Genomic DNA, 14,545 nt, shown 5'->3' with positions numbered 1-14,545 from the left:
CTGAGCTGTTTCCCTTCATTCTGTGGTCCAACTCATCCCAAACTGTCAGGTGATTGTGGAGGCCAGGTCATCTGATGCAGCACTCTCCATCACTCTCTTTATTGGTCAAATAGCCCTTACACAGCCTGGAGGTGGGTTGGGTCATTGTCCAGTTGAAAAACAGATGATAGTCCCACTATCCGCAAACCAAATGGGATGGCGTATCGCTGCAGAATGCTGTGCTAGTCATGCTGTTTAAGTGTACCTTGAATTCTAAATAAATCACAGTGTCACCAGCAAAGCACCATCACACCTCCTCCTCCATGCTTCACGGAGGGAACCACACATGCAGAGATAATCTGTTCACCTACTCTGCGTCTCACAAAGACACAGAGTTTGGAACCAAAAATCTAAAATGTGGGCACATCAGACCAAAGGACAGATTTCCACTGGTACAATGTCCATTGCTTGTGTTTCTTGGCCCAAGCAAGTCTCTTTTTCTTATTTGTGTCGTTTAGTAGTGGTTTCTTTACCGAAATTTGACCATAAAGGCCTGATTCACGCGGTCTCCTCTGAACAGTTCATGTTGAGATGTGTCTGTTACTTGAACTCTGTGAAGCATTTATTTGGGCTGCAATTTCTGAGGCTGGTAACTCTAATTAACTTATCCTCTGCATCAGAGCTCTGTTATTCCTGGTGGTGTCCCCGGCAGCGTTCCTGGCTCAGGGAAATGTGAATGTCGTCTGAGAAGAAGCAAGGCTGGCTCTTAGTGGAGAGAAACCATAATGATAAGATGTGTGTGTGGATTGTTTTGGCAGGGAGAGTGACTTGTACAGTTTAACGCACATTATCACATAGGAAAACACACTTGAGTTTTAAGGCACATTAACAAGCATATAAACACGCATGCATGTATGTCTGCACACAAATGTGGGCACGCACGCACACGAGAGTAGGCTATCACAGGATTGGTTTTCCAGCTGTGCTATGCATTTTGTTTTACCTTGCAGTTTGATTATACAGTAGTACTTGAGGTCACTTGTACATTAGCTGACATAACACTCACAGACTCTCAATCTTTACTTCATACTCTCTTCAATTAGCCTCTAGCCTCTTATTCAGCATCCATCGCACTCTCTCTCTTTCTGCTAACCCCCTCTCTCTCCATCTGACTCCCCCTTGTTTCTCTCGGATTCTGTCTGCCTCTCTCTCGCTCTCTCTCATTCACACTGAGCACACACACCTCTGAATATGTTCCTGTATGCGTCTGTTTCCTCATTATGCGTTTCTGGGTGGTATTGTAAACTGGTAATGAGTTGTGTACTGTTGTTCTGATCAGAGGGCGGATGTGTGGGCGTTCCCCTCCTCTCTGTGCCCCCCCCCATCCCCCCGGAGCGGGGTTCTGCGGTTCCTCCAAAGGCCCTATAAACCATGTTTTAAATTGGTTATCGGAAATGTGTGCACTTGTTTCTGTGTGTTCTATCCCAATGTAAATGGAGCCCATGACAACCTAATTTAACTAGTCAATAACTTACGTATGAATTATCTCACTTTGACAAAATACAATTTTAATCACAAAAAGTAACAGCACACATTTCAGAACGTTTGCTTATAATGAAATATCTGAGGTCTTAGACAGTGATGGAGTGTTTAGGCCCTGCCTGTGCCAAGAAAAGCCTCCCTCTCACCAAAGCGTAAACATCGCTCTTTTGCTTTTACACGTTGCTATGGTAATGCCAAGCATGTCCAATGTGGCGGTGTGGACTATGGAATACTGTTCAGCAGAAGGCATAGCCCTGGCAATCACACCGAGGATCACCCAAATATGAATAGCAGCACTACATATTCCCTCCAATTCTCCACAAGTCTCTGTTTCCACCTTTAATCACCACTCAATCAGTGTAGTAACTCAACCTTATGGGAAATAATCATCACTCAAAACATAGAATCCTACTGCTGTTAAACCTTTACAGATGTGGTTGGGACTTTATCCGGCTGCTGGCATTAGTAGCGGACTCTGTTTAAGAGAAAGGGGGTGTATGATCTAGTAAATGCAGCTCTACGCTCGCTCCCAATCAGGGGTTTCATTTAAGTTATTTTTTTTAATCTATTTTTTTATTTAACCTTTAACTTGGCAAGTCAGTTAAGAACAAATTCTTATTTACAATGACGGCCTACCCCGGGCCGCCCTATGGGACTCCTAATCACGACCCTTCGTCTCTCGTTTGTGGTAGGGGCAGCCCAATTATGGTTGCATGTTGAAATAGCTGTACCATTATCCACACTATCCACACCAGTCACTGTTCATTTGGTTCTCCCGCCATTATAACGCACCGATTTGAATGTCTTTCTCTGAGTTTGGGCTGCCTACTTCTGACTGACTGGCTGACTAAGACTTACCAAGACTTCTCTCTCTCACGTCAACCCTCTTTCTCTCTGTCTTTATTCCTGTCTCTCCACCTCGATTTCTATGTCTCTTTGTTCCTCTCTTCGTCTCTCTGTGTCTTTCTTCTGCACGCTTCTAACCACAACAAAGATTGCAATGGGCTGCCCATAAGAACTGGACCACCTAACATTCCATTGGCCAGATCTGAGTCCCAGAAAACCAGTACAATACCAGATAATGTTTAATACCTGACACAAACAAACCCTTGTTGAACCTCTGGGTTGGGATGACTCAGTCCTGGACTCTTGGTTTCCCAGGTTCTCCAGTTTTGGTCCTCAGCGCTCGATCAACAGCGCTCGCATGGCTCAAATTCACTTAGTACGGGCCAGTGCTTGCGGCTAACGCTCACATTAACTTTAGCTACTCATGCTCTGATGATCTTTACACAGTCCTAGGGACTGGTCCTCTCAGCCTGTGGTTTCCCGAGGTCACTCTGTTGCCAGGTTACATCATGGTTATTGTTGTGGATGTGGAGGAAGGACTGTATGGTTAAAATGTACTTGTTAGAATTAACTTTAAATGACCACACAATCATTATTAGAAGATGTATTCATTTATGTGATTGGTAGTAAAGTCTCCTGATGGCCATATGGTGGCTCTGATGGTTCAGATTTCCTGTATGAGCAGAGAGCTTTCAGGCTGAGAGTTTGGAATTGATATAGATTAATAACCTAGTTGAGGAAGTCATTGTTTTCCCATAGAAACAGAAGGCATGGAATTTGAAACAGTTTGGATTTGAAACAGTTTTTTATCCCCCTTGAAATTTCCTGAATTTAAATCCGCAACATTCTTGCGCAATTGTGATTGTACTTCTAGGAATCTGTGTACATATCTTACACTGGCTGCGCTGAGAGGCTGGGAAAAGTCGTTATGAGTTGCAAGTGATTGAACATTTGGCAGTGTGGACATCGCTGTGTGGTAGACCTTTCCAGATTGGCTGACCATTGTTTCCTCTGGGATCTGGCTGTGTTTCTTTCCCCTTTTGACTTGGCACTCTGTCTCATGTACTTCATAGTGCCATCATGGGACTTCCTACCAATAGGTCTTCATGTGTTTATAATGATTTTGTTGTATACGCTTGTTCATACATTCCAGTGTGATGCATTGTACAGGTTTTACGTGAGAGGAGAACTGTGTGTGTGTGTGTGTGTGTGTGTGTGTGTGTGTGTGTGTGTGTGTGTGTGTGTGTGTGTGTGTGTGTGTGTGTGTGCTTGCGTATTTGGGTTAGCGGGTCACTGATTGATAAGGATGTGTGTGGTAATAAATATGTGTGTGTATCATGTTCCGGCGGCTTCTCTGTGGTTCTTGGTAGACGTCTGAGCGTTAGAGCTGTCATTTCCTCTGTGTGTAATAAGGATCTCTTATCTGATGGCTAACCACATCCATTCTGAAAGACTGTTATACTGCAGTGTGTGTGTGTGTGTGTGTGTGTGTGTGTGTGTGTGTGTGTGTGTGTGTGTGTGTGTGTGTGTGTGTGTGTGTGTGTGTGTGTGTGTGTGTGTGTGTGTGTGTGTGTGTGTGTATGTGTGTGTGTGTTTTTTATACGCCCAACTTTTATGTTTAGAGTGACTGGAGACTGGTGTACATACAACAAACTTCTCAAAAGTCTGGATTTTTCTCTAGCATGTCCCACAGCAATTTTCCCTGTCATTACAATCACATGATTTGGTAGTGGTCATAAACATCAACATGAGTTTTATGACATGGAAATGTGACGAGCACATTTAGACTCACAGGTGTTTGGCTTGCTTGTATGACATCAAATCGTTATTTATTATAATCCTCAACGTCTTTCAAAATACAATGAGTCCTCTTATCTTACAGCATTTCCCTCACTCAGACAACAAAATATTTGAAATAGTTGCCCAATTAGCAGGAGGGACAGGTGCAACGTCTTGTCACACGAGGTGCTCCAGTTCAGAATGGCTGTCAGTCAAAACCCATACAGAGCTGTGAAGGACTGAGCCTGAGGTCTGACGTCATGTTCAGCCACAATGTTCCAATTTAGGCGCTTCTCAGTGCCCAAATCTGCCATTTTCAACCTGTATATGGGTATGAATATAAAGGGCTACAGATGGAATCCGCATTAGGGGGAACCAGGGTCACTGGCCACCTCACGACCCATTAGGGGGAACCAGGGTCACTGGCCACCTCACGACCCATTAGGGGGAACCAGGGTCACTGGCCGCCTCACCACCCATTAGGGGGAACCAGGGTCACTGGCCGCCTCACCACCCATTAGGGGGAACCAAGGTCACTGGCCGCCTCACCACCCATTAGGGGGAACCAGGGTCACTGGCCGCCTCACCACCCATTAGAGGGAACCAGGGTCACTGGCCGCCTCACCACCCATTAGGGGGAACCAGGGTCACTGGCCGCCTCACCACCCATTAGGGGGAACCAAGGTCACTGGCCGCCTCACCACCCATTAGGGGGAACCAGGGTCACTGGCCGCCTCACCACCCATTAGAGGGAACCAGGGTCACTGGCCGCCTCACCACCCATTAGGGGGAACCAAGGTCACTGGCCGCCTCACCACCCATTAGGGGGAACCAGGGTCACTGGCCGCCTCACCACCCATTAGAGGGAACCAGGGTCACTGGCCGCCTCACCACCCATTAGGGGGAACCAAGGTCACTGGCCGCCTCACCACGCATTGGCGGGAACCAGGGTCACTGGCCACCTCACGACCCATTAGGGGGAACCAGGATCACTGGCCGCCTCACCACCCATTAGAGGGAAACAGGGTCACTGGCCACCTCACCACCCATTAGGGGGAAACAGGGTCACTGGCCACCTCACCACCCATTAGGGGGAAACAGGGTCACTGGCCGCCTCACCACCCATTAGGGGGAAACAGGGTCACTGCTGGTTGTTTGCAGTAACTTATTTTGGATTCCAGCTTTAAGATGGCTGTTCAAGCTGTCACAACATAGGTTATAAATTAACTGTTACCTCGGATGTCCCTCTCATTATTATAAATACTGCATTTTATTTTATTATTATTAATTTTTTTACCCCCTTTTCTCCCCAATTTCGTGGTATCCAATTGTTAGTAGTTACTATCTTGTCTCATCGCCTCAACTCCCGTACGGGCTCGGGAGAGACAGTCGAAAGCCATGCGTCTTCCGATACACAACCCAACCAAGCCGCACTGCTTCTTAACACAGCGCGCATCCAACCCGGAAGCCAGCCGCACCAATGTGTCGGAGGGAACACCGTGCACCTGGCGACCTGGTTAGCGCGCACTGCACCCAGCCCGCCACAGGAGTCGCTTGTGCGTGATGAGACAAGGATATCCCTACTGGCCAAGCCCTCCATAACCCGGACGACGCTAGGCCAATTGTGTGTCGCCCCCACGGACCTCCCGGTCGCGGCCGGCTGCGACAGAGCCTGGGCGCGAACCCAGAGTCTCTGGTGGCACAGCTAGCACTGCGATGCAGTGCCCTAGACCACATAAGCACTGTATTTAATTTACGCTGAAGATCCTTACTGGTCAATCAAACGTAAAGCCTAAGAGTTATTTTGCTCAAGTTCTCTTGCTACAAAGGGGGTGGTATTTTGATAACGATATTAACAACACTTTTTACTGGTTTGACATTTTTGAATGTTCAGCGGCTCTCCTGTAACCATGAAATTGACTTTCTGAGGAGAGGAATCCAGCGCTTCACAGTAGAACTGCCCTGAAGGAACTCTAGAACTCTGTTGCCTTGTAGTCAGAACTTACAGTGTATTTCAGCAGTCTTTCTAGGGATTGCCTGTCGTCTCAACAGCAGCCAACAACCCCTGGGAGACCCAGTATGAAGACAGGTGAAAGAGATTTCCAATAGCTTTATTGTTTTATACAGTTGTATTGTTTTATTCAGGCAGGATTAGACTGAGCCTATCTTCAGAGGAGTGATTTTTGGAGTGTGTGTTTGTACACTCCTATGCCTGGGTGTGTTTCCCTTGTGCTACAACTTGATACCCTTTTGAGACATAGAATTCCACCAAATATTTATTATACCCCCAAATATATTTATTATTTAGTGTGTTATTCCTTTTCCCCCCAATTAACTTTTTGTTCCGATCTCAACCCCTACTTGAGGTGAACGGAGGCTCCTGGTCTCCCTACTAAGCTGGCTTCTCTAATGAGTAGGGTCCGTTTGGTCCTGGAGGATTGGAGTCTGATTAGTAGATTGACCAGGCTTTGTGTCTGCTCCAACTAAAGCAGGTAGTTGTGTCTTAACAAGGCCTCTTGGCACAGAGACAAGCAGCTATGATCTAATGGAGATCACGGTTGGATTAGGTGTGTGTGTGTGTGTGTGTGTGTGTGTGTGTGTGTGTGTGTGTGTGCGTGTGCGTGTGCGTGTGCGTGTGCGTGTGTGTGTGTGTGTCGGGGATTAGCACTCCCTTTTTCGAGGTTGGTTAGCATAGCTCTTTGATCAATGCAGATTACTATAGTGTTGAACTCAGAACCTTATAACCAAGTCACCCCACACGCACGCACGCACACGCACGCACACACACACACACACACACGCACGCACGCACGCACACTACATTCTCCTCTGAAGTACTGCTCTCTAGTCCCTAGGTGGCCTCAAACCATCTCTTGGTTTTCAGCTATTTATTAACCAAATGTGTTGTTAGGAGAGTCCTATTGGGGAGCCTGGCTGAGAATTGATGGTCTATGAATCAGAGGTTTTCACTGAGGGCTGATGTCAGGGGGATGCTATTATTGCTCCCTGTTCTATAATTCATTGTAAGGAGGAAGAAGAGAACTTGACAGATAAAACGCTGGTATATGTGCGTACCTGCCACTGTAAAAGATAGAGGGAGGTTGAGAGAGAGAGAGGGAAAAGATGGAGAAAGGGCAGAGAGAAAAATAAAGAGATGATCGTGGCCTGCGATTGAGCTCTCTCTCTCTATATATATATATATATATATATATATATATGTATACTGTATATACAGATCTTTTTTACGTGGCAGCAAGACTCTCCGGTCCGTTTTAAGAAGAGGGATGGAGGGAAGGATGAAAGGCAGCTGCAGTTCGTTTCCTCCATAACGGCGGTTGGGCCGTGGCCCCAGGCGGCTCCCTCAAACCCCAGGGCCTCTGTGTTTGTGGCGTGTACACTGTGCACAGGTACGAACAAGAAAATCCCTGTTAAGTTGTCTTGTGGCACTTTGTTGAGAGCTGCGCCGGAGCCGTGGGGAATGTGGTGTGGACGTGTGAACTGAAGACCCTCAGAGGGAGGGAGGGAGGGGGAGGTTGGGTGTGTGTGTGGGTGGGTGTGTGTGTGAGGTTCAGTTCCTTCATGGCCCGCTTGAAAAGGAAAGTGTACGTGTATCTAGGTGTGTGTGTGTGTGTGTGTGTGTGTGTGTGTGTGTGTGTGAAGAGCATCTATGTTTGTGTGTGTGAGGTTCAGTCGCGCCGCAAGCCCGATGGTAAGGGGAGGTGCCTGGCGTTTTCTCTGTACTCAGTACTAGACGGTCGGTCGGCTCCCACGGGGCCCCTGGGATACGTAGCTTCCCAGCCGCTGTCATTCATCTGGTTAGGTTTGTCTGACCTCTGACCGCTCACCTCCAACCATTTGACCCCCCACCACCACCAACCTCAAAGAGTGGGACACAGCACCCACCGCCAAGCTCCTGATACCGAAGAGAAGAGACAAAGAAGGGTGGGAGGGAGATGGAGGGAAATGAGATGAGTAAAGAAGTGAAAGATTGTGAGAATAGAGAGGGCCCAAAAGAGAGATGGAAACACGGTGGGCGAGGGAATGGCAGAAAGGTCATTACCATTACCTGATAAAATAAGGGTTAAATAAAATAAAAATGTAGACATAGGTAATGAGTCAGTGGTCAGTGACCACAGTAACTGCCTCCCATGACTCAAACAGAGAGGGGAAAACATGATCATTCCTATCAGTACACAACTACAGCTATGAAAGCCTTTGAAAATGGACATTTCCATCACCGATATGGTTGTAGAAATGCTCAGATGAGTTGAATTGTTAAATAAATTCATATGGTCATAAATCTACCCCAACCTGCCATTTGCATTACTGTGTTTCATCGTCACAACAACTAGAACAATAGCACTGAATGGATACTAGAACAATAGCACTGAATGGATACCAGAACAATAGCACTGAATGGATACTAGAAAAATAGCACTGAATGAATACTAGAACAATAGCACTGAATGAATACTAGAACAATAGCACTGAATGAATACTAGAACAATAGCACTGAATGAATACTAGAACAATAGCACTGAATGGATACTAGAACAATAGCACTGAATGGATACTAGAACAATAGCACAGAATGGGTACTAGAACAATAGCACTGAGTGGATACTAGAACAATAGCACTGAGTGGATACTAGAACAATAGCACTGAATGGATACTACACCAATAGCACTGAATGGATACTAGAACAATAGCACATAATGGGTACTAGGACAATAGCACTGAATGGATACTAGAACAATAGCACTGAATGGATACTAGAACAATAGCACAGAATGGGTACTAGAACAATAGTACTGAGTGGATACTAGAACAATAGCAATAACAATACTACTGAATACTAGTTTTCAACATGAACTCAACATGATAAAGTTCCCTCAGCCTCCCAGTATGATGGACCATCCCTCAAAATCTAATATATTTCTCCCTGTGTCTACGCAGGACTGTGGCCTGGTGGTGCAACCAGATCAGCCCTGTGGTTTGGAGCCCCTTCCTGGGCAACTCTCTCCAGGCGAGCCCCATTCCCCAAAGCGGCCCTGCACCTCCGGGGATGTACCAGGTCTGTTTCCTCCCTAAAGATATCACTTCACATTGTTTTCATAGATAACATTTCATACATAGCTGAAAGGCTTTATGAATTACTGTCAAAAAAAAATCGCTCCTCAGAAATGTTCTACTTAATTCTCATCGCTTTGAAATGTATTGCACACGTGCCCAGATGTCCATATGAAACCTTGCTCTGTGTGTATCTGTAGAAGGCTGATTTAAGTGGCCAACACACTCTGCCCTTTGATTTAAGTGCAAAGGATCAGAGGTTAAACTCAGCTATTAAAACCCAATATCCTACCCAGCAGGGCAGATAATAAATGTCAGCAGGGAGAGCAATGTGAAGTGTGTGTGGAGAATTATAACTTGCACAATGTGAAGCTTTGCAGGTGAGAATTCTGTCTATGTTTTGTTCACGGAAGTATCTATATTTATGAATAAAAATGTTTTTTGGAGCAGGAACAATTAACCACTTTATTCACTTCTGGTTGTCCGATTGCGTGTCCTTCTTCTCTCTCCATTTCTTTCCCTCCCTCTGTTTTTCTCTCCCCAGGTCGTTGGGTGGTTCCTTGTCTCAGCTGTGCCGACAACCGGACCTGTGACTGGAGAGAGGTTGCCTGGCAACCCGAGGGCTGTTACCACCCCTTGCTGGACCTCCCCCAGCTGCAGGACTGCATGATGTATAGGAAGGTAAGCCCTAATGCAGGGGAAGGCAACTAAATTCATCAGTGGGATGATTTTTGTCGAAGTGGATGGTCGTGGGGCCGGAACATAATTATAATTATTTTTATTCTGCACATTAACCAAGTCCAAAAATAGATTTTATACAAAATTAACAATCATGTCATACCTTGTTTACACTGAGACACAATCACATACTCAACATGCACAAAAGTACAACACTCCATGGCCTAAGTCTAAGATCACCATGCGCAACGTCAAGCGTCGACTGGAGTGGTGTAAAGCTTGCCGCCATTCGACTCTGGACCAGTGAAAACACGTTCTCTGTTCTCGCTACAGCGTACGATGACATTTTAGACCATTCTGTGATTCCAACATTGTGGCAACAGTTTGGAGAAGGCCCTTTCCTGTTTCAGCATGACAATGCCCCCATGCACAAAACTAGGTTCATACAGAATGGTTTGTCCGAATCAGTGTCAAAGAACTTGACTGGCCTGCACAGAGCCCTGACCTTAACCCCATCGAACACCTTTGGAATGAATTGGAACGCCGACTGCGAGCCAGGCGTAATCGCCAAACATCAGTGCCCAACCTCACTAATGCTCTCGTGGCTGAATGGAAGCGAGTTCCCGCAGCAATGTTCCAACATCTAGTGGAAAGCCTTCACAGAAGAGTGGAGGCTGTTATAGCAGCAAAGGTGGACCAACTCCATATTAATACCCGTGATTTTGGAATGAGATGTTTCGACGAGCAGTGCATGTCCAACGTCCGTGACCTGAGTTCAGGCACTGCTCTCATGTTCCTAGCTAGCTCTCTGCTCAGGTTACTGTCCCACAATCTACTAACAGTACGGATTAGAAATGAGCTTGTTCCGCAGAAGCGGGAGGTAGTTGGAGTAGGTTAGCAGCGGGCCCTAACTGGGTACTAACTAGGCCCTAACTGGGTACTAACTAGGCGCTAACAAGGCCTTCCAGCTGAGTCATAAAAGACGACACATGGATCCAGACAGACAGCAGCGCCGACAGATTCAGTGAGAGTGCTAATATATTCCACATGCATAAGACTTGCGCACGTGCACACACACACACACACACACACACACACTATTTATATGTGTGTGAGAGATATTGCACAGGGGATAACAGAATGATATGGAAGCCAGCTGTATTGGTCAGGCACTTCAGCGTATGCTTGGTCAGCACTGGGTGTGAGAAAGGTGTGGGCCGATGTGTGTTAAGACTACGCTAACCAGCATGCATCTGGTCTAAAGATGGAGCAGAGATGATCATGTAAGGATAACAAGACAGGCAGTGTCTAGCACGTTTCCCTCGTGAGTTCATTTGAGGGCTGAGCCATCCCTCAAACATCTCTGTTTTCTTTTTCTCTCTCCCTCTCTCCGTCTCATTGAAGCCAGGTGGTGAGGGTAGATGAGGTAGGCTATGGTATGATGCCTCTGAGGTGAGAGAGTGGGGTTTATGTGACGCTGTATGAATAGGTCTGTAAACCCAGCAGGGGTTGGCAGAGCTTAGAAGCAGTATACTGTATAAACTAAAGTCTTAGACTTTGGCTCATATACTCCAGCAATGCTAATGGGAGGGCATGTAGTTCGCTGCACTGGTGTCACAGTACGGAGCGGCCCTCAGGGACGTAAAGCCGTTAAATCAACCCAGGAAATATATCAGGTATAATAGGTATACACCTTAGAGGAGTGGTATTCAAAGTTTTTCAGAGGAGACCCCATTTTGTTCGCCAGAATTTCTGAGGGACCCCATTTTTTCTCAAGAATTTATTTGCGATCCCACCCCAAATCTAATGACACAACCTTAAAATCAGTCAATTTAGATTTTTACATCAACAAATAACCTTCAATTCATTGCATGTTCATATTTTATCAACATGGAAAGAAACCCAAAGAAGCTTTCACAAAGATGATGTGTTGGCCACCTCTCACTCTAAACTATGGTCCATCTGTTTTGGCTCTGTTCTGTGTTTGAAACATTTACGCAATAAAATGGTATCTTTCAAATGATCTATCTCAAAAATGTTTATGTATTGCCCCATACAATAATCTGTACTTTTAATTTTTGTTCCTAAAAAAACAAACATTTTGTCCCACTGCAGTTTGCGACCCCTACTTTGAATACCAATGCCTTAGAGCCACAGTAGGCATTTACAGTCCTAGGGCTTTCTATAGGCTTAGTCAAATCTCTCTAGGGAATGTGGATAGTGGTTTAGCTGTCTCTGGTGAATGTGGCTAGTGGTTTGTGAAAGAGTTGCCAGTTACTTCCAGGTCAGAGGTCAGTGTGAACGTGTGATTCAAGTTGGACTTTAGCCACTTTAGCTCACATTGCAGCTAATTATAATAAAGCCTCTCAACTTCCTGTCCTCACATACCCTACCCAGTCTACCCCTTACTTTAATATGGATCTGTATCAATAGTGATGCATGAGGTACGATTTACGTCAGTTTGCTCCAGATGTCGTGTTTGTTACGTTTCTCTGGACTTCCCCATTTTCTCATCAACAGATTTGAACAATCAGAAGCTTTTCACAAAGATGAGATGTTGGCCACCTCTCACTCTGAACTACAGTCCATCTGTTTTGGCTCTGTTCCGTGTTTGAAAAGGCTCTTTCACACACTCTGATTGGCTTAGCTGGAAACTGGACTTGGACACTGTCATATCACTTTTGATTTGTCATATTGTGTTATGTGGATTTGTCGTAATAGAAGCAACCCACTGGGCACAGATGTCAATTCAACATTGAAATGACGTGGAAACAGCGCTGATTCAACGAGTGTGTGTCTAGTGGGATTTGCCTTTCATGAGTTCACATTTTGGCAATGTTGCAGTTATAAAGGTCAGCCGTTATATATTTAAGTACATGCCAGTCAACTACAGTGAAATCATTTTGAAGTGCAAAATTCAATGAAAACTGGGCCATATTCATTAGCCAGCAAACCAAAGAAATGGGCTGAAACAGGGAGGGCCTAAATGAACTTCTCCAATAAGAAATGTCAATTTTCGTTCTCTGCTCCAAAACAATTTGGTACGTTTTTCTACGGTGTGCCCTAATGAAAACAACCCAGGTGTTCTCGATCCTTTCAAGTCAAAACCATTATTCTTGTCACTCAGGTAATGTTCATAGGTGACTCCACTAACCGGGGGATGATGTACTTCCTGATGGAGCGGGTCAACTCTAGTCTGGAGGACTGGGGCAAGGCCCACGACAGCCTGGTCTATCGCAACATCAATCAGGGACACACACACGTCTCCTACTCCTACTACCCCCAGTTCTGGCTGGAGCAGAGCCACAGACCCACCTTCCAGAGGGCCCTGGAACAGCTCATACTGAGGTGAAGGAGAGGGGGAGTCTGGGTGGGTGGGTCGATGGGTGAGGGTTGGCGTTAGTGCCCCTGCTGCACTACAGTATGTCCTGTAATCACTGCAGTCTACTCATCAGCTGTTAGATTGGCATCAAGAAGCCATATCTATGCTGAAGACATTTTGGCTCTTAGCTCCCATAGACACTTCAAGTCCTGTCCCCCCATATGGAGAGGAAGCCTTAATCAGTTGCTGTGATCAAAGAGCCAGGGGCTGCGTTTAAGAGTCATGTGTTAGGAGTCGTGTCACAGTGTAATTTAACACAGCAGGTCTCCCACCCACGACTCTCTCTTGCCCCTAAAATCACTAAATTCCAGGTTTTTTGTTTGCGTGTGTGTGTGTGTGTGTGTGTGTGTGTGTGTGTGTGTGTGTGTGTGTGTGTGTGTGTGTGTGTGTGTGTGTGTGTGTGTGTGTGTGTGTGTGTGTGTGTGTGTGTGAAAGCAGAAGCACGTTGTCAGCATGTGTGCCTATGCCTGTTCAATAGATATAGTCCTACTGCCGAGCTGATGTCTTTTTGACCTTTGATCCCTCCCGAAGATCACGACCCTTGGAGAACTCCCGTCAGACTGTGCTGGTGGCAGGAGGTGTCCAGTGGCTCAACACCAACCACCTGAGGATCATGAGAGAAGTGCTGGCGAGGTAAGCCCACTGTTGCATACACTCTGTGGCAAACGCCCTTCCTAACGCCGTTCAGGAATTAGCAACTGCTTAATTAAATCTATTCACTGGCCAAGAATAGACCTCATTACCCACCTCTCTCCTCCAGGGAAGGGCTACAGGATATCATGGTGGTGGTGAAGTCTCTGGGCATGGGCTTCCATCTCCCTGTGGACGGCATCCGCTCTCTCTCACTGGTAGGTCCATCCTCCTCTTTGTGTGCATTCAGTTTCACTCTTGGTGTCTCCTCCTCAACTCTTTTCTCTGTTTGACTGCTCTGGTTCTCTCTCTGAATCTCTCTCTTTCTCACTCTCTCTCTCGTTCTTCCTCTCTCTCTTCCTCTCTCTCTCTTTCCCCCTCAGCTTCTCTCTTCACTCAAATTATTTTTCCACGCTGTTAATTTTACTGCTTATCTGTTACATTTTTTAAAAGGCACTGCTTAGTCACATGGTGGATAGCCCTTTGCCCGTGCTGTGTGTATTTATCTAAAACATTATTGGCTAATAGTCCATGGCTTCCAACATGCTGACTGGTCCAACATCAGCAATGGCACCTGTTCAACAGCAATACAACTCATTCAATTCAAAGTTAAGTTATACTTCAGATGTGTTGCAATA

At 46.0% G+C, this 14,545-nt stretch overlaps 1 protein-coding gene across 2 annotated transcripts in view; it reads left to right on the top strand.

The window, feature by feature from the left end:
* The window catches only part of LOC110490750 (cadherin-like and PC-esterase domain-containing protein 1), a 66,518-nt gene that overhangs the window by 48,946 nt on the left and 3,027 nt on the right, over positions 1-14,545 (top strand). For both annotated transcript variants that reach the window (XM_036944638.1, XM_036944639.1), the window contains exons 16-20: positions 9,104-9,221; positions 9,762-9,898; positions 13,023-13,243; positions 13,809-13,910; positions 14,038-14,125. In XM_036944638.1, the coding sequence (XP_036800533.1) occupies positions 9,104-9,221; positions 9,762-9,898; positions 13,023-13,243; positions 13,809-13,910; positions 14,038-14,125 (666 nt within the window). The remainder of the gene's footprint in view (positions 1-9,103; positions 9,222-9,761; positions 9,899-13,022; positions 13,244-13,808; positions 13,911-14,037; positions 14,126-14,545) is intronic.

Source organism: Oncorhynchus mykiss, chromosome 15 (assembly GCF_013265735.2).
Source record: "Oncorhynchus mykiss isolate Arlee chromosome 15, USDA_OmykA_1.1, whole genome shotgun sequence".
Lineage (NCBI taxonomy): Eukaryota > Metazoa > Chordata > Actinopteri > Salmoniformes > Salmonidae > Oncorhynchus > Oncorhynchus mykiss.
Note: the sequence above shows the minus strand (reverse complement) of the source record. Positions and strands in the feature narration are given on the sequence as shown.